Source organism: Coregonus clupeaformis, chromosome 14 (genome assembly GCF_020615455.1).
Source record: "Coregonus clupeaformis isolate EN_2021a chromosome 14, ASM2061545v1, whole genome shotgun sequence".
Lineage (NCBI taxonomy): Eukaryota > Metazoa > Chordata > Actinopteri > Salmoniformes > Salmonidae > Coregonus > Coregonus clupeaformis.
Genome location: NC_059205.1, coordinates 13,906,122 through 13,924,863, shown reverse-complemented (window position 1 = coordinate 13,924,863; position 18,742 = coordinate 13,906,122). Strand labels below are relative to the sequence as shown.

General features: G+C 43.0%; 2 protein-coding genes across 3 annotated transcripts; one reads left to right on the top strand and one right to left on the bottom strand.

Annotated features, from left to right (window-relative positions):
- The first annotated feature begins 283 nt into the window (after positions 1-283).
- On the top strand, positions 284-4,899 carry LOC121581125 (NEDD8). The gene is made up of 4 exons (XM_041896521.1): positions 284-437; positions 752-799; positions 949-1,031; positions 4,577-4,899. The coding sequence occupies exons 1-4, from the start codon at positions 420-422 to the stop codon at positions 4,692-4,694; spliced, it is 267 nt and encodes an 88-aa protein (XP_041752455.1). The 5' UTR covers positions 284-419; the 3' UTR covers positions 4,695-4,899.
- Positions 4,900-5,019: 120 nt separating this feature from the next.
- Positions 5,020-16,608, bottom strand: LOC121581124 (AP-1 complex subunit gamma-1). Of its 2 annotated transcripts, none has more exons than XM_041896519.2 (22): positions 16,419-16,608; positions 15,539-15,743; positions 15,322-15,446; positions 14,732-14,873; positions 14,380-14,476; positions 14,079-14,155; positions 13,763-13,858; positions 11,448-11,528; positions 10,986-11,084; positions 10,792-10,847; positions 9,976-10,089; positions 9,701-9,841; positions 9,334-9,388; positions 8,819-8,941; positions 8,591-8,680; positions 8,343-8,470; positions 8,045-8,149; positions 7,725-7,869; positions 7,427-7,571; positions 7,021-7,175; positions 6,768-6,866; positions 5,020-6,661 (listed from the first exon to the last, which is right to left on the bottom strand). In XM_041896519.2, the coding sequence occupies exons 2-22, from the start codon at positions 15,737-15,739 to the stop codon at positions 6,563-6,565; spliced, it is 2,373 nt and encodes a 790-aa protein (XP_041752453.2). In that variant the 5' UTR covers positions 15,740-15,743; positions 16,419-16,608; the 3' UTR covers positions 5,020-6,562. The 2 variants fall into 2 exon arrangements, with proteins under 2 accessions (XP_041752453.2, XP_041752452.2); XM_041896518.2 differs by having other exon boundaries at positions 9,701-9,757.
- Between the last annotated feature and the right edge of the window lie 2,134 nt (positions 16,609-18,742).

The following is an 18,742-nucleotide window of genomic DNA, read 5'->3' as shown; positions in this document are numbered from 1 at the left end:
TTTTGGTAATGTAGTGTGCTTGGGATATTGCTTTTCAACAGGAAAATGTTATTAAAATCGCTGGAGGATGGATAATGCTGAATGTCTGTGAGAGGTCAAGGAGAGATAATTATGGACCTAAAAATGAGCAACAACATCATCCGTTCATGGTATTTCTCGACCTCAACACATACTAGATTGTTTATGATTTTTAAAGTTAACTTTGTAACAGTCACATACAGTATTTCCCAGAAAGTAATTATCTGCAAAGCGGAACCTATGTCTCACAAAATACGATGGATGGACAACGGACGGAACAGTTACTTACACAGGAAGTAAAATTGAATCAGAAGGTTTGCTCAATTTGACAACAATACCACACTGTAAGTGTGGATTAGGTATTTAATCTTAAATCGATTTGAAACGTATTTTAGGTCAAAATGCTGATCAAGGTTAAGGTAAGACCAGCCATTTAATCTGTGGCCATGTCTGCTAGTTTACAGACAGTATGGTCATCTCATCGTCGTCGAGCTAGCTGGATAGTAATATTAGACGTAAATGTTAGTTATACATATCTTTGGTAAATGTATTGATCTGAAAAGCGCTAGTTATATAGTGGACATTGCAGGCCATTGGATTTTTTGAATTGTCATCCCCGTATAGCTAGAATGTTGTAACAACAGCCATGTTAGTTGGTTCGCTAACGTTAGCCAACTAATTTAGCTACGTAACGTTAGTTAGCTAGCTAGTTAACGTTGTTTTTCTGTTACAGACTCTCACTGGCAAAGAAATAGAGATCGACATTGAGCCCACAGACAAGGTATGAAACATCATTACTCCGAAGGTTGAATTGAATATAATGCATTTGCTTTCTATGTGTAATATATGGATTGCTCATGTCAGTATACATTGGAGAGTCATGACCCTGTAATGATGTGTGCTTATATGCTCACTTGTACACATATGAAGGTGGAGAGAATTAAAGAAAGGGTGGAGGAGAAAGAGGGGATTCCACCTCAACAACAAAGACTCATCTACAGTGGAAAACAGATGTAAGTGATCAACCCTTCCATCACAATCTTGTCATGAAACATCTGCTCCCTTAACACTAGAAGCCTGGCCTTTCAGCCTATAAGTACCCGCAAGAGAACGTTGGGAGTCCCCTTTTGCACACCCATCAGATGCATATCAACCTGCAAGGTACACAAACATAAGCACCAACGCTTGACAAATAGTGCATCAACAATTGTAAAGCATGAATTACATGAACAAATATTAATGGGAATACTGTGCATTCGGAAAGTATTCAGACCCCTTTACTTTTTCCACATTTTGTTCCGTTAAAGCCTTATTCTAAAATGGATTAAATAAATAAAAAGTATCATCAATCTACACACAATACCCCATAATGACAAAGTGAAAACAGGTTTTTAGAAATGTTAGCAAATTTATAAAAGTAAAAAAAATATAAACCTTATTTACATAAGTGTTCAGACCCTTTGCTATGAGACTCGAAATTGAGCTCAGGTGCATCCTGTTTCCATTGATCATCCTTGAGATATTTCTATAACTTTATTGGAGTCCACCTGTGGTAAATTCAGTTGATTGGACATGATTTGGAAAGGCACACACCTGTCTATATAAGGTCCCAGAGTTGACAGTGCATGTCAGAGCAAAAGCCAAGCCATAAGGTCGAAGGAATTATCTGTAGAGCTCCGAGACAGGACTGTGTCGAGGCACAAATCTGGGGAAAGGTACCAAAAAAATTATGTTGCATTGAAGGTCCCCAAGGACACAGTGGCCTCCATCATTCTTAAATGGAAGAAGTTTAGAACCACCAAGACTCTTCCTAGAGCTGGCCGCCCGGCCAAACTGAGCAATCGGGGGATTGGTCAGGGAGGTGACCAAGAAACCCGATGGTCACTCTGACAGAGCTCCAGAGTTCCTCTGTGGAGATGGGAGAACCTTCCAGAAGGACAACCATCTCTGCAGCACTCCACCAATCAGGCCTTTATGGTAGAGTAGCCAGACGGAAGCCACTCCTCAGTAAAAGGCACATGATAGCCCGCTTGGAGTTTGCCAAAAGGCACCTAAAGGACTTATGACCATGAGAAACAAGATAATTTAGTTTGATAAAACCAAGATTGAACTCTTTGGCCTGAATGCCAAGTGTCACGTCTGGAGGAAACCTGGCACCATCCCCACGGTGAAGCATGGTGGTGGCAGCATCATGCTGTGGGGATGTTTTTCAGCTGCAGGGACAGTTAGACTCGTCAGGATCGAGGCAAAGAAGAACGGAGCAAAGTACAGAGAGATCCTTGATGAAAACCTGCTCCAGAGCGCTCAGGATCTCAGACTGGGGCGAAGGTTCACCTTCCAACAGGACAACGACCCTAAGCACACAGCCAAGTCAATGCAAGTCTCAGAATGTCCTTGAGTGGCCCAGCCAGAGCCCGTACTTAAACCTGATCGAACATCTTTGGAGAGACCTGAAAATAGCTGTGCAGCAACGCTCCCCATCCAACCTGACAGAGCTTGAGCGGATCTGCAGAGAGGAATGGGAGAAACTCCTCAAATACAGGTGTGCCAAGCATCATACCCAAGAAGACTCTAGGCTGTAATTGCTGCCAAAGGTGCTTCAATAAAGTACAGAGTAAAGGGTCTGAATACTTACGTAAATGTGATATTTCCTTTTTTCTTTTCTAACAAGATGTGGAAAAAAATCAAGGGGTCTGAATACTTTCCATGTAAAAATATAACATCTACTTATTTGTTTATATTATTCATTTTAGAATAATCATTTTTTTGAATAATAATTTGTGTTTATAAAGGTGTTAGGTATCATTAGAATATGAAAAAACTATTATTTCAACGAACATAATAGCATTTTCATTTGTTTGTTACTCTAGGCTACAAGTAAAAACAAAAAAACACTAGTTCAAGTCCATCACAAAGAAGTCCATTATAATTTCGTTTTGGCAGGTCTAAAGAAACATTGTGGAAATACGAAAATGTATTTAAACGAAAACAGAATTCCATATTTTAAGTTGATTATGTTACAAATCTTTGCTTAGTAGCCAGAGAAATGGTGCCTGTGAGTGGTCATGTGCTGAGTGCATGGACAGTGCAGGTATTCTTGTGAAATTTGGAAATAGAGCTGCACCTCTTGAATTTTGAGTTATTTTACAAAGGTAAGTGTTATATCTAGCCTAGCTGTAGAAGAATGCACATCTGCACAGTTTCACATTGTACATCACTCTCTCGTTTAATTACATGTGCCACTTATTCTGACAACCCATTCATCCGTAAAGCAGCACACTGTTGTAAACCATAACAACGTACAGTATGACATACAGCATGTCGTACCATACATAACAGTAAGTGTCATAGAAACTGCAGAATATGATCTTTCTGATACTATATAGAAATCAATGTTTTACCTGCATGTGAGGATTTGATGAAGTGATGCTTGTTTCACTGCATCTGTCAATTAGAAGATGTGCCCATCTCTTCATGTACAATCTGACAACTGATAATATTGTCACTCAGACTTCAATTTCATCTTGTCTATAGGCTAAGTCTTATTATGTGTGAAATTAGTTTGGGTGTAGTTTCGATGGGCCTGCTGCGCAGGCAGACTGGCATCGTTTCTTTCCCCTCGCTCAACTTGGATAGAGTTAAGGATATGTTTTGCATTATTCTAAAGGCCTACTGCAACACATAGCATGTTTTAGTTTCCCTTACAATAAATGTGATTTTAATAATAGAGTTATAGTAACTAAAACAGTCCCGTAACAGCTTATTTTTACAAAGGAAAACGTAAAAGAGAATAGTATCAACCTGCAAATCACGCGGTCAAATTAGTAACATGAGTGCCAACGCTGATAAATATGCATAACACAAACTCATCATTACAGTATTGTTGTTCTAAATTAAATCAACCTCTTCACCCTCCTTATCGTTCAGTTAGGCTTATTTTAAATTCGATTTTGAAGTAATGTACAATTATCGCCCATTCATCCATTTGTCATTCATTCAGTGGGCTGGCATCGTTTGAGTCCCTTTGCTCAACAACTTGTAGCATGTTTTCGTTTCCCTTATAATAATTTTGATTAGTTCTAGTAAAAATAAAACAGTCCTGCAACAGCTTCTTACACTATTTTCTTATTAAATTAAATCAGCCTCTTCACCATCCTTATCATTCAGTTGGGCCTAATTTAAATTAAATTGTGAAGCAACGTGCACAATTATCGCCAATTCATCCATTGGTCATTCATTCAGTGAGGAGAGAGAGACGCATCAGCACCTGGCTGGGTACCAGCGTCTTACAGCACATTGTCTTGGCAGGTTAAGTTGGGAATAGGTGTGAAAAAAACGTATGTTTGTGATAAAAAAAACTCTGACAAATTAGCAATGTAAAGCACAACAGGAAAAGTCAGGGAAGGAGCAGGACTTAGCTTTTTTTTGTCTGATTTATTTTATTTACACAGTCAAACACCTTTGGCCTATGGTGGTTCTAGTGTTAATCAAGTGGCAGCATTACATCTTGGATGCAACACTTGTTTTATCTGCTCCGACTTCATCCCATCCCTCTCAGGAACGATGAGAAGACCGCTGCAGACTACAAGATCCAGGGAGGCTCAGTGCTGCATCTGGTCCTGGCGCTAAGAGGAGGGCTTGTCTGCCACTGTTCCAGCATACACCTACTCTCCTAGTGGGCAGAAACTCTACAGTTGGGCCTTGTGCCAACCATAGAGTTTGCTGCTCTGTGTGACGATGACAATTTGGACTGCTATAATTCCTCTGTGTAGGTTGTTTTTGTAACCACCCATGCTTAAATTCCAACCGTGTAAATGGGACACAGTGGGAGAGTGAGTTTGGACACTGGTTATTTTGCTTGTGAATAAAAGGTGAAATTGACAGTTTCTTTTGAAGTACATGTATGGCTGCTATTGCATGAGTGTGTAATTTAGCAGTGCATTGTAAAACGACTTTCCATATAGGCAGTTATGAACTCTGATGAAAATAATTCATTCATAATTCAATTTGATAATCTTTAATTACAAATGACATAAGACATGGGAGTCAAAGGCAATGCACACAACAAACTGAATTATCTTTCCCCGTCTCTCCCTCTGGTTCCTTTACGAGGATAGTGGTCTGAAGGATGGATGTTTTGCTCAAATTGCACTGAACCCCATTTTCAAGAGTACCTTTGTTTATATCCATGAACCAGTCAATGTTCTGTCAATGCAAGTTATAAAAAAAATTAGTGGGCAGCCAGTGATATGGCCCAGATGTTCGGTATATTAGCAAGTTACCAAATTAATTCTGTCAGGGATGTGGTACTACTTTTGTATCCTTGTGGAGGCACTTATCAGCCCCGTTGTGCACCCTCAAATATCCATTAGCGTGTGTGTGCATCTGTATCAACTATTTGGTATCATAACAAGATTTGCAGTCTCCTACAACCCAAGATTAGTCTAGTGTGTTGAGAACATAAGTCACCCATTGTGCCCCACCCAGGGGTCAGGACCAGTATTTTCCCTAGATGTATTTTCCTAGATGCATTAAAACAACTCAAGAGGCATAAGCTATGGAAGGGGAAACACTGGGCAGGACTGCCTGACTGGCACTGATGCTTCACAAAGATACAGAGATCAGTGTTGGGGTAGTACACATCATTCACAGATAAAACAGCAACTCCCACCTCAAAATAAAGTCTATATACACATACATCATAATACCTCAGCTCCAAAGGAGGTTCTGAGTGACAGGCACAGGGGAAGAGAGAAGCAGATGGTAAAGAGAGGTAGGGAGGAGAAGAGGACACCAATGGAAGGCATGTACCGTAAGTATAGATAAGGCATAGTGTTAGGGGATGCTAATCATGTGGCTCAGATTGACAAGAGGGAACTGTAACAGTGAGCCACAACGGTAGGTAGGTAAGTAGTCCCGGAGTGAAAGAAAAGTGGTCAAGGTAGCATAGGCCAAGACTTCAAGCTACTCTCTTAAAAGATTATCCAGACAGACACCTTTCATGTGGACAGTCTTGATTGCACAGTTCTCAGGATAGATGTATGTCCTGATTGGACAAGTCCCACTGGCCCAGGCAGACAGCTGCATATTACTATTGTTGATTGAAGTGACAACAATGATGATGACCTGCAACTCTGGAAATACACACCAAAGACAGTACCATGTTCAGTAGTGCCATTAATACTGTTGGTTATGCTATGGGAAATGTAATACCAGTAGTCCAAACAGAAGCTGAAAAGGTAGAATGGTGACAATGGCTTTTAGGGTGACAGTCCCAGTTTATCTACATAAATCCCTGCTAACTGTAGGGGGACATTTTCCACGGTTCTTAAGGGTCAGCCATTTAGAAAAATAAGAGAATTAAGTCATTTGGAAAAATATCCGGTTGTAGTATAGAATAGTTGAATGACAAAGAGGATCCCCTCTGTGTATGATTGACAGGCAGCTGTCGGGTAGAATGGATCCCCACTCCTGGGCCTGATCGGCTGTCAATCCTTCCATGGTCTGATGTCAGTGTTGATGGACAGGTTGATTTCAGCTGTCATTACCAGGCGGGGCTGGGAAATGAGTCGATCTGCACCGTGTCCTGGCAGACAGAGCCCTGGCTGGTGTAGCACACACGCACCCTCATTTTCAGACTCACCTGATTAGGAAGGAAGCGAATGTTTATTTCATTGTGGTGTGCCCGTGAGTGTGGGTGTGTGCATGTGTGTGGCAACCACTGACTGACTGACTGACTGAAGACCCACCTTGTTAGGGTTGTTGAGGAGCACAGTCTGGGTCACCTGACCTAAGCCATGTGCCGGGATGATGTCACCACTCGGAGCCTTCATCTGTAACTGGACGCTCTGAGTTGGATGGTAGTGAGAGACAAAGGTCATGAATAGCCTATAACTAGGGCCCAGAGTTTTTCCTGGTCTGGTCACATGGTCTAGAGGGGCCTACTCACGCCGTACAAGTTTGGAATACCAAATACTAAGGTAGTCTGACAGACGGACAGACCTTGGGTACTGCTGCTTGCAGGGTGATGCTGGTGATGTCCCCGTCAGTAGAGTTGGTGGCAGTGAGGGTAACAGTCATCCCTGTGTCTGTCTGTCTGTCAGTCTGTAGTTTCAGAGTCACACCGTTCTTCTCATACACTATAACACTAGGTGGCACTATGGAAACAAAGAAACACCTGTCACACTGGGGCTCATGAAATTCAGCACAAGAAACAGACCATCATTAAATACATTATGAAGACATGCTATATCTTTTGCATAAAGCTACTGATGTGTTCATTCTAAAATCCCAAACAGTACATCTTCATAATGTATTTCTGATGGCTTAATGATGGCATTGTCCATCTCTCTGAAACCCCCATCTCCATTTCTCTTTCACTCTCACTCAGCAGCTCAGTGTGTCTCACCAGGTGTGACATCCAGGCCTCCCAGCAGGTCCAGTAGGTCTCCCCCAGCCGTGCTGCTAACAGGGCCGAGCGGTGTGGTGGACAGGGCTGGGCTGGGCTGGAGAGGCTCCGCAGAACCACCTAGCAGGTCCAACAGATCACACACCTTGACAAGAGAAAATGAGGGAAAGATTCCATATTGAGTTACATTTGAGAGGTTTAGCTTGAGAAAGTGCACACACAGTATGCAATAGGTCAAGTATACTTCATATCCAGATAGCTAAACTACCAAAGTTTATTGGTCATTTTCATCCCTTACCTTGTTAGCAGGTTCCTGGGGCAATACTACTTCCTGTGTCAGTTTGGTTGGCTCCATCTCTTTCATAGTCCCCCCTGCTGATTCTCCATTGGTATGTCCCGGTGAGCTCTTGTCAATCACTGGCATTCTCTCCAGAACAGCAGCCCTGTGAGCACAGAGCTCTCTTAGCAGTGTATTGGGCAAAGCAAAAGTAGCTACCATGATGAAAAGAATAATTGAGTCACTGAGGTGCTGCCATTTCCCCTCAGTGTTGTATTCATAGATATAATAATATATTTATACATCATTGGCAATATACTGTATGTTATTACATAGACTACCTCATGTGGTCGTATTTCTTAAACAGAGCGTTATATTCCACTGCCCTCTGCTGGAGTTCCACGTCGATGCAGCTGCCGTAGATGCTGACGATGCTCCTAATGCGACTGCCGGACAGGGGTGAGGAGAGAAAAACACCAGGAAACGAGCTATTTTAGTATTCTCTGTATCAGCAATGAGAGTCACAAGTCACAAGTCCCAAGACCCCACGCAGAGGGCAAAACTGACATAGCAGTTTTCAGTAGTTGCTGTATAGCGGTTGTAGCAGTGTTCTGAGGGGTGTGAGATCATTATGCTTACTCCACGTTATGTGTTATGCGTGTGCTGAGTTTCATGGTTGCTGTGAGCGCAAAGCCCCTGGTTGCCGGCGACGACATATGTGACTGTAGAACCATTTCCAAGGCGTCCAGGACATCATCCTCTGCCACCTAATGGCAGGACAGACAAACAAGAAGAACTGTCTCAGTTTTATGACAATTAATACTGTATTGTCAATGGGTATTAACAATGCCTGTGTTAAAACAACCAAAGCATCCTCCCTCATGTACCTGAACAGGTTCTGTCTCCTCACACTCTCCTCTCAGAAGCAGGTCTCCATATTCCCCAATACACCAGCATGCCACCTGTACCAGGGATTGCTGCACACACAAACAAACATTGCACAGTTCCACAGCTGAGAATAGAGGATAACCAGGGCATTGAGGTTTTCCTGACTGATAACACAATCACAATTCTACAGAGCATGGCACACAAACACATTCATACTAATGCCATACCACTGAGATGTCTGTAATCAGGGCTCTGTACAGCTTGTGGACCGTGTAGCAGTGTAGTTCTGTTGCTGTGGTGATGAGCTGGATCAGGTTGGGAACTGTCTCATCCCTCACGTCGCCCCCTGCCTGAAAGAGATGGTACTACTGTCAAACACAGGAATGTCTAGACTAGTCTAGACAGGGCAAATAGTGGCAATGTGGGGAGGCCTAGCTTCCACCCAGACAGCTTGAAGTATAGTGGGGTGATATAAGTGGGATACATCATAGGGGTATTTACAATAGCTGGTCATAGTTAAAACAACTTGTACAGTAGCTCAGCTGGAAGCGCTTGTAGTGGCAAGGTAGTGGGTTCGATCCCCAGGACCACCCATACACAAAAACAAAAAACAATTATGCACGCATGACTGTAAGTCGCTTTGGATAAAAGCATCTGCTAAATGGCATATTATTATTATTATTATTAAAACAAGTTGTACAATCACCAGGTGATTGTGGTGCAGTACAGTGTCAGTATTTACCGTGGTGAGGACATGCAGGATGGTGTCAATGTGCCAGCGCTGAGAGGGAGCATACCTGACAGAGACACAGAGACAGAGACTCAGTGGTGTTCAGTGCTGCGGCTCAGACACAAACACAGACAGACTGACAGTGACACACAGGGAGGGCAGGCTACTGGCTAGGCCTGTGTGTGTTCAGTGGTAGAACAGCCAGATAGCAGTGAGACATATACAGACAAAGAACGCAAGACAGAAACACAGTACCGCACCTGACACAGAGACAGGGAAACATTCATATAGACATAGATACAAAATGAGACATTGAGATAAAGAGACTATATGACATAGACATTTAAAGCCCATAGACAGGTGAGGGCCAGCCCTGTACCTCTCTGCAGCGTTGAAGATGCCTGAGGTGGTGTGTGCTCGGAGCTCTGGGGGACAGCTGGAGAGGAAGAGGAGCAGCTCCTTCATCAGAGAGCGGATGTTGACAGCTGACACCAGGGCCAGAGAAAGCTCCAATGCCCGGCTGAGGGATAAACATAAAGAAGATTATAACTATATACTGTTATTCTCTACAGTACTACGCCACCTTCCATTGTAGCTCATGAATAGGTGACACGTGGCTAACCGGTAGTATAGGTTCAGCAATCAATACAGTACCGTTTGACAGAAGCATCCTGGTCCTTCAGGCAGTCCACTATGGTCCCCCTGTGACGCTGCACTGCATTGTGGTCTGTCTGAACAATCTTCTGAAGGGAAGTCATGGAGATGTACCTGTGCATGAATAAAAAGATTTAGACATAGAAAGAGAAAGACGTGTTATATTTGTGTGTTTCTGGTCATGTGCGAGGGCTGTGATAATTTATCAATTGGTGCATGGATACATTTCATGGAACAAACTCTGCTCAGCCAAGCAACATGTTTGTGATTTTCTTCAACAACTATCATTTCCAAGGTCTCCCATCTCATGCAAACATTTTAGCTGTGTGCTTTCTTCCCTGGTGGTGAGCATGACTGCTCTCCTCTAAGTTTAAGGTCTTTGAAATGTATATCTGGTGTAATGATCTGCGATCATTCTGCATGCTGAGAGAATGATCATATCTGCTCTGAGCCAGTCTAGCAGCTTTCCATCAGCTGTCCCACTGCCAGAGGGAGCGGCGATTAAGCCTGGGACCAGACCAGAATAACCTGCTGGGCCAGACAGACCCTAGGGGAACAATCCCAACAGGAAAATATGGATAAAAAGGAAATGTATATGTGATCGTTAGCCCACAACCCTGTCTGTCACTGTAAGGCCTCTAGCTAAATAATCACAGGAATAGACATTGCTGACTGTGTTTAGATGTATTAGAATCCACAGGTTTGTCTGCCTCAGGCAACAATAACCTTCTAGGCAATGGGCTAGAAACCATGAAGAAGGACCAGATGAGATAAATGAAAGAGAGAGATGGAAGGGGGAGGTGAGGGGACACTAACCGGATGTTCCTATCGTTGTTCAGAAGAAATCGCCCCAGGATATTCACAGCTAGGACCTGTCACACACAAAAAAACACAACCTAGATACGGCCTCTGTTGTACATAAATGTTAGCTACATTGGCCTCAACCACTTGTAGCACATTCAATGGATACAAACAAGAAATTACTTGATGGTATCACACGTGGCACTTACCCTCAAGCCACTTTCTGATTTGATGTCCATGACAGTGAGAACCGTTTCATACAACACAGCACTGCCTGCAGTCTTACTGCTGTCTGTGTTCGTGGCCACCTGTATAAAGAAACAGTGATAAAAATCGAATTATAAACTGGGTGGTTCGAGCCCTGAATGCTGATTGGCTGACAGCCGTGTTATATCAGATCGTATACCACGGGTATGACAAAACATGTATTTTTACTGCTCTAATTACGTTGGTAACCAGTTTATAATAGCAATAAGGCACCTCTGGGGTTTGTGGTATATGACTAAGGGCTGTGTCCACTAAGAACAGCCCTTAGCCGAGGTATATTGGCCATATACCACACCTTCTCGGGCATTATTGCTTAAATAAATCATACAACAACAACCCTGCAAGACTATTTACTGGTGAAAATACTGCAGTGTGAATCCTTGCATGTGGTTTCATTACTGTACCTGGGCCAGCAGGTCATTCATGGCATCACTGGCTGTATCATTATTACGACCAAGGATCCTCAGCAACCTAAGAATGCGCACCTAATGATGGATAAACAGTGAGAGACAGAGAAAGAGAAATACACTATATATAAAAAAGTATGTGGACAGCCCTTCAAATTAGTGGATTCGGCTATTTCAGCCACACTCGTTGCTGACAGGTGTATAAAATCGAGCACACAACCATGCAATCTACATAGACAAACATTGGCAGTAGAATGGCCTTACCGAAGAGCTCAGTGACTTTCAACATGGCACAGTCATAGGATGCCACCTTTCCAACAAGTTAGTTTCGTCAAATTTCTGCCCTGCTAGAGCTGCCCCGGTCAACTGTAAGTGCTGTTATTGTGAAGTGTAAACGTCTAGGAGCAACAACGGCTCAGCCGCGAAGTGGTATGCCATAAAAGCTCACAGTACGGGACCGCCGAGTGCTGAAGCACGTAAAAATCGCCTGTTCTCGGTTGCAACACTCACTATCGAGTTCCAAACTGCCTCTGGAAGCAACGTCAGCACAAGAACTGCTCGTCGGGAGCTTCATGAAATGGGTTTTCATGGCCGAGCAGCCATACACAAGCCTAAGATCACCATGCGCAATGCCAAGCGTCGGATGGAGTGGTGTAAAGCTCGCCGCCATTGGACTCTAGAGCAGTGGAAACGCATTATCTGGAGTGATGAATCACGCTTAACCATCTTGCAGTCCGACAGATTACTTTGGTAATGTAGTGTATGTACAGTGCTTTCGGAAAGTATTCAGAACCCTTGACTTTTTCCATATTTTGTTACGTTACAGCCTTATTCTAAAATTGATTTAAAAAATATATATCCTCAGCAATCTACACACAATACCCCATAATGACAAAGCGAAAACAGGTTTAGATTTTTTTAGAGAAATGTATTAAAAAAAAAAAAGACATACCTTATTTACATAAGTAATCAGACCCTTTGCTATGAGACTCGAAATTGAGCTCAGGTGCATCCTGTTTCCATTGATCATCCTTGAGATGTTTCTACAACTTGATTGGAGTCCACCTGTGGTAAATTCAATTGATTGGACATGATTTGGAAAGGCACACTCCTGTCTATATAAGGTCCCACAGTTGACAGTGCATGTCAGAGCAAAAACCAAGCCATGAGGTCGAAGGAATTGTCCGTAGAGCTCAGAGACAGGATTGTGTTGAGGCACAGATCTGGGGAAGGGTACCAAAAAAATTCTGCAGCATTGAAGGTCCCCAAGAACACAGTGGCCTCCATCATTCTTAAATGGAAGATGTTTGGAACCACCAAGACTCTTCCTAGAGCTGGCCGCCCAGCCAAACTGAGCAATCGTGGTAGAAGGGCCTTGGTCAGGGAGGTGACCAAGAACCCAATGGTCACACTGACAGAGCTCGAACGTTCCGCTGTGGAGATGGGAGAATCTTCCATAAGGACAATCATCTCTGCAGCACTCCACCAATCAGTAAAAGTCACATGACAGCCTGCTTGGCGTTTGCCAAAAGGCACCTAAAGACTCTCAGACCATGAGAAACAAGATTCTCTGGTCTGATGAAACCTAGATTGAACTCTCTAGATTGAAGCATGGTGGTGGCAACATCATGCTGTGGGGATGTTTTTCAGCGGCAGGGACTGGGAGACTAGTCCGGATCGAGGCAAAGATGAGCAAAGTACAGAGAGATCCTTGATGAAAACCTGCTCCAGAGCGCTCAGGACCTCAGACTAGGGCGAAGGTTCACCTTCCAACAGGACAACGACCCTAAGCACACAGCAAAGACAACACAGGAGTGGCTTCGGGACAAGTATCTGAATGTCCTTGAGTGGCCCAGCCAGAGGCCGGACTTGAACCCGATCGAACATCTCTGGAGAGACCTGAAAATAGCTGTACAGCAACGCTCCCCATCCAACCTGACAGAGCTTGAGAGGATCTGCAGAGAAGAATGGGAGAAACTCCACAAATACAGCATCACACCCAAGAAGATTTGAGGCTGTAATCACTGCCAAAGGTGCTTCAACAAAGTACTGAGTAAAGGGTCTGAATACTTATGTAAATGTGATATTTCCTTTTTTAATAAATTAGCAAATATTTCTAAAAACCTGTTTTTGCTTGGTCATTATGGGGTATTGTGTATAGATTGATGAGGGGAAAAAACTATTTAATCAATTTTAGAAAAAGGCTGTAACATAACAAACATTTTCAAAAGTATACTTTCCGAAGGCACTGTAGGTTCAGTCACAAATTGACTCCAATTCACCTGGTAAAATAAATTATTTAAAACACTGACCTGCAGGAAGGGGTCACTGATCCCAGCCACGTTGTGTTCTGGAGAGTAACCTGACATCACCAGGCCTTTCATTATCTGGACCAGCTCCGGCACCACCTAGACCAAACACAAACACACACCAGGAGTCAAAATCACAGATCATCATCTAGGGATGTGCAATCATGTGCCGTTTTCACAAGTCTCGATTTGGCATTTAATGTTACAGTGTATAACCAAAGATATCATTTTCAAGGGACTGAAATTGAATGTCTCATCATGTTGAATGGCTGTGCTGGAATGAATGGGGTGAGATGAGGTGGGTGAGTGTGTGTCTTACCTTACGAAACTGCTCTAGTGTGTCTGGGTTGCGCTCACACAGCTCAGTAATCAGAACCACAGCTCCATGTAACACCCCTGCAATCAGACCAAACCATGAGGAGGGGAAGAATTGCCACACGGACACTATTTATTATGCTATAACATACATGGTAACAGCTAACAGTCAAAATGTAAGACTACATACTGTACTCAAATGTATCAGACTGTGAAACTGGTAGGCACAGAAAGATTGACAGAAAGGAGTAGACAGTGAACAGCTGGTAATATAAGAAAAACTAAACAAATGATGACAGACTCACCGTGGTTCTTTTCAGAGAGCAGGGATTGAGCTGCAGGGGTGAACAGCTCTCCTAGTTCTGGTACTTTCCTCACGATGTGCACCGCACAAAGAGCTGCCTGAAATGTAATTGTCATCATGATCAGCTTCATAACAAAATTAACCTTCAACATCAGTGCATCACTTTACATCTCACACTCAGTTCAGTCCACATGATGGTTTCCTTTAGTCTGTTGCAATGCAGTGTTTTACAGTAGTGCTCAAGGTGGATTGGTTTGTGTTTCTGCATTAGCAAGGTCAGCCATGAAGGCGAGATGGAAGGAGTGGATTTGTGTGTGTGTGTGTGTGTGTTTGTGTTTACAGAGAGTGCTCACCTTCTTTTTGATGTAGGAGTTGGAGGCTCTGAGGAGGCGGTCGATCTCTGGGGCCAGGTCTCGACACATCTCAGCTGAGCCCATACAGCCCAGAGTACACAGAGCCAGAGACTGGACATACTGACTGCTGTGCGACAGGTCACTGAAACACACACAGGGAGAGAAGGAGATGGGGGTTTAACGACAATTGCTCAATTGATTTGTGCTGAAGTAGAGGTTACTAGACCACTAGTTCAATATTTATGTATGGTAACATTGATCGTACACAGCCTAGACATTATTATGGAACTCTAGACAGTTCTGGTTCCAGTCTGATTATCTTCTGTCTGTCTGAGAATTCTGTCTGACTGTCTCAGAGTTCCGTCTGTCTGACTGTCTCAGAGTTCCATCTGTCTGACTTTCTCAGAGTCCCGTCTCTCTGATTGTCTTAGTTTTGTCTCTCTGTCTTATACAAGTTTCAAGTTTTATTGGCACGTGCACAACTACAGTGAAATGCCTTTCTTGCAAGCTCTTTCCCAACAATGCAGCAATCACTTCCAATTTTCATACTTCCAATTTCATGGTAAAATTGCTGATAAAATTGTCCTTACTTCTTGATGGAGTTTGTGATGAGAAGGCTAGCATCCTGCTTCTCGTCTAGAAGCATCATGGCACCCAGGTACCCAACACGCTTCTCATTGTACCGAGGGCTGGCAATCAGACGCACACACTCCATCTGAGACCAGAGAGGGAGTTGGCAAGTTTTTAGGATACAAATATAGCAAATATACCAACACTACAGACATCTTAAGAGGCACTGTTCATTACCTGACCGAAGTGGGCGGGGTAACCCAGCATGTGCACATACAGCAGCTTTGCCAGGTTGTGAGAGCGCGTCCCATTGTCAGCCTGTCTGAACTGCGCCCGGATGGCTGCACACTCCCTCTGGATCACACCACGCTCCTCTCCCTGTGTACGGGCTCCTCTGATCACCCTGATCATCTCCTGCAGACGCACAGACGGAGACATGGCTCTGTGTGTACGTGTTTGTGTGGGACAGAAAGAGGGAGGGAGAGGGGGGGGGGTTCAGGATGAGAGATGTTCAACAGTTCCAACAACAACAAAAGTCTGTATTACCTGCTTGATTCACTGACACGTATGGCAAATGACATAGACATACAAGAAGACCCAAACATAGTAATCTGAATAAGAAAATGCATTGACTATCGGTGCATGTAGGACAACAAAGCTGGTGAAACAACTAATAAGTTATTCAGGAGCGTCTGTAAAAGCACTAGCATTTCCTGTACAGTCATTTGAATAGGGAATACTTCCGAGGTGCAGGTGCCGTTAATGATACAGTATACCCGAGGTCGCTACTTCCTTTTTAAATAGAGCGGCCGTTCAGTTATTGAATTACAATTGAAAGTGAAATACGAAACAACCATGTACAACTACAAGCCTTACACGATATAGGCAGCCGTGGTGTCAATATTATCTTGATACAAGGTATCGAATTAATTCACCTAGCGTTGCTAGCCACAACACACCGCAGCTCTTGCCTAGAAATTCAGTTCGTTAGGCGATCTGCTTTCACAACATGTTTAGGATCAACCTTACAGAAGCGATGTCAACTATGCATTTATTTAGCCAGCTAATGCTCGAGGATAACCTCGGATTACATGGGAGCTCGATGCTAGTCTCTTACCTTCAGAAAGTAAAAACGCCCCTATAAAAATACCAAGCCGGTTTCTGCGCTCAATTAACGGCGATGTGTCAACATTAATTAAACTCTTGCCTCACAAATGAATGGGCAACTAAAACTACTCGGCGCTATCTTGGATGGACGCCTAAACTTCATGTGAAAATCATAATGGCAGCATCACTTCCGCCATCTGATCTAGGCTTGAACTCCGCCCCTTAGGAAAACTGTAGGCTACCTACGTGGAGGTCGGTGTCCTTGACAACAGGTGGAAGATGGATGAGGTGGGGGTGCAGTAAGTGATGGTGCATGGTCAGAGATCACATTTAGATTTGAGTCATTTAGCAGACGCTCTCATCCAGAGCGATTTACAGTTTTAGTGAGTGCATATATATATATTTTTCAAACTGGCCCCCCGTGGGAAACGAACCCACAACCCTGGCGTTGCAAGCGCCATGCTCTACCAACTGAGCTACACGGGGGTTTTGGTGAAGGTCATGGTCAGTCTCCTTTAGCCTCCAATTATTTTCATACATAAAATGTTTGTGCCATGTGTATATAAGTGTGTGCAAGAGCAGTGAGAATATGATTTTATGATTTAAAAAATTGAAAAGTGTGCAAGCACGGACTTTTCCCTGTCTACTTCCCTGCCACTGCAGACATGTCAGAATAATATTCAATAAACACATTTATGTGGTGTTGGCCAAAAGCTGTATTACATCATGCTGTTACAAAACGGTGGTGACACATCAGATATTGCATAGTGTGATAACATGTTGAAAGTGGTGCTGAATATCCAGGGCCAGTACTGACGGTTCTGCCGCCCTAGGCAAGACAGAAAAATTGACTTCTATGATTGGTTCAGATTTTACGTCTATGGTTGGTTCAGATTTGGTCAAGACAGTGACAAAAACCAACATCTGTGGACGTGGAAATCAAGGCAAGTCCGGACAGGAACAAATAAAGATGTTAAAAAGGCGTCTGTGTCGGTGCTTACTGAGGTGTAGCCTACAGTGTCGCCTGAAATATAATTTTATGAATGCCCATCTATGTGGTAGGCCTACCAATTGTAAAACACCAAAAAAAGACGGCCGGTCCGGGACAAAAATATGTCCAAAAGATGTGGCCCAGCCCGCAAAGGAATTGTATTAATGCCCATCCTTGTAGTAGGGCCACCGTTTGCAAAACAAGAGGTTGCATTGGCTGTATTAGTCCTGATTCCTGTGACTAATCAATTTGGCTATTTAAGCTCTGAATATCAGCTACCCAACTTCATCAGTAGTTATCCTGAGCTTATTTGCAATGTGTACATAGTGGGAAATCAGAAGTATTTTCCTTTTGACCATGATCAGCTCATCAAAAATTGACAGACACAAACTTGAAACCACTGATGATGACAATTTACCCCACAGGGTTAAACGCTGGACAGCAGTAGTGAGTAGCCTGATTGTCCATTCAATATTGTCCATTTTACTTTGACCTGTCCTGTTTTTCGGTTGTTTGTTAACATTTCAGCGCAATTTTTATTTGATTGGCCGCCATTTAGGTTAGTCTATTTGATCGGAGAAACCTGCATGATATAAAAAGTGTCTGTCTCATTACATTGTCATACATTTGATCTCCAGCCTGTAGACTACAGAAAAGGCCACATACTCTTTCTACCATATGCATATCCAGGGGTGAAAGTAGAATTCATTTCTTCCCGGTACAGAACCAAGCGCGTGCACCAAAAAATGTTATGGGCCTAATCATAGAATTACATATACAATCCCTATTAATTCAATAGGATCTCTGTGGGCCTTGGTCATAATGATTTAAATGTGTTACCTTTTATTGTGGCATAAACACAACCAGTCAAGATGTTTTCATTTGATTGTCAAACAAACACTTCAAAGGGCTCCTTTATAGGCTACCCACACACATCCATCCATTCGCAACATACAGTTGAAGTCGGAAGTTTACATACACTTAGGTTGGAGTCATTAAAACTCGTTTTTCAACCACTCCACAACTTTTTTGTTAACAAACTATAGTTTTGGCAAGTCGGTTAGGACATCTACTTTGTGCATGACACAAGTAGTTTTTCCAACAATTGTTTACAGACAGATTATTTCACTTATAATTCACTGTATCACAATTCCAGTGCGTCAGAAGTTTACCTACACTAAGAAAATGATGCCATGGCTGATGGCTAATTGACATAATTTGATTCAATTGGAGATGTATCTGTGGATGTATTTCAAGGCCTATCTTCAAACTCAATGCCTCTTTGCTTGACATCATGGGAAAATCAAAATAAACCCTGTGAAGATGCTGGAGGAAACAGGTAC

Coding starts and splice junctions, on each gene's coding strand:
- LOC121581125 (XM_041896521.1), top strand. Junction 800..948: donor ACATTGAGCCCACAGACAAG/GTATGAAACATC, acceptor ACACATATGAAG/GTGGAGAGAATTAAAGAAAG. Junction 1,032..4,576: donor ATCTACAGTGGAAAACAGAT/GTAAGTGATCAA, acceptor CATCCCTCTCAG/GAACGATGAGAAGACCGCTG.
- LOC121581124 (XM_041896519.2), bottom strand. CDS start 15,739: ATGTCTCCGTCTGTGCGTCTGCAGGAGATGATCAGGGTGATCAGAGGA. Junction 10,848..10,985: donor AATCAGAAAGTGGCTTGAGG/GTAAGTGCCACG, acceptor TGTGTGTGACAG/GTCCTAGCTGTGAATATCCT. Junction 8,681..8,818: donor TGATTACAGACATCTCAGTG/GTATGGCATTAG, acceptor TTGTGTGTGCAG/CAATCCCTGGTACAGGTGGC.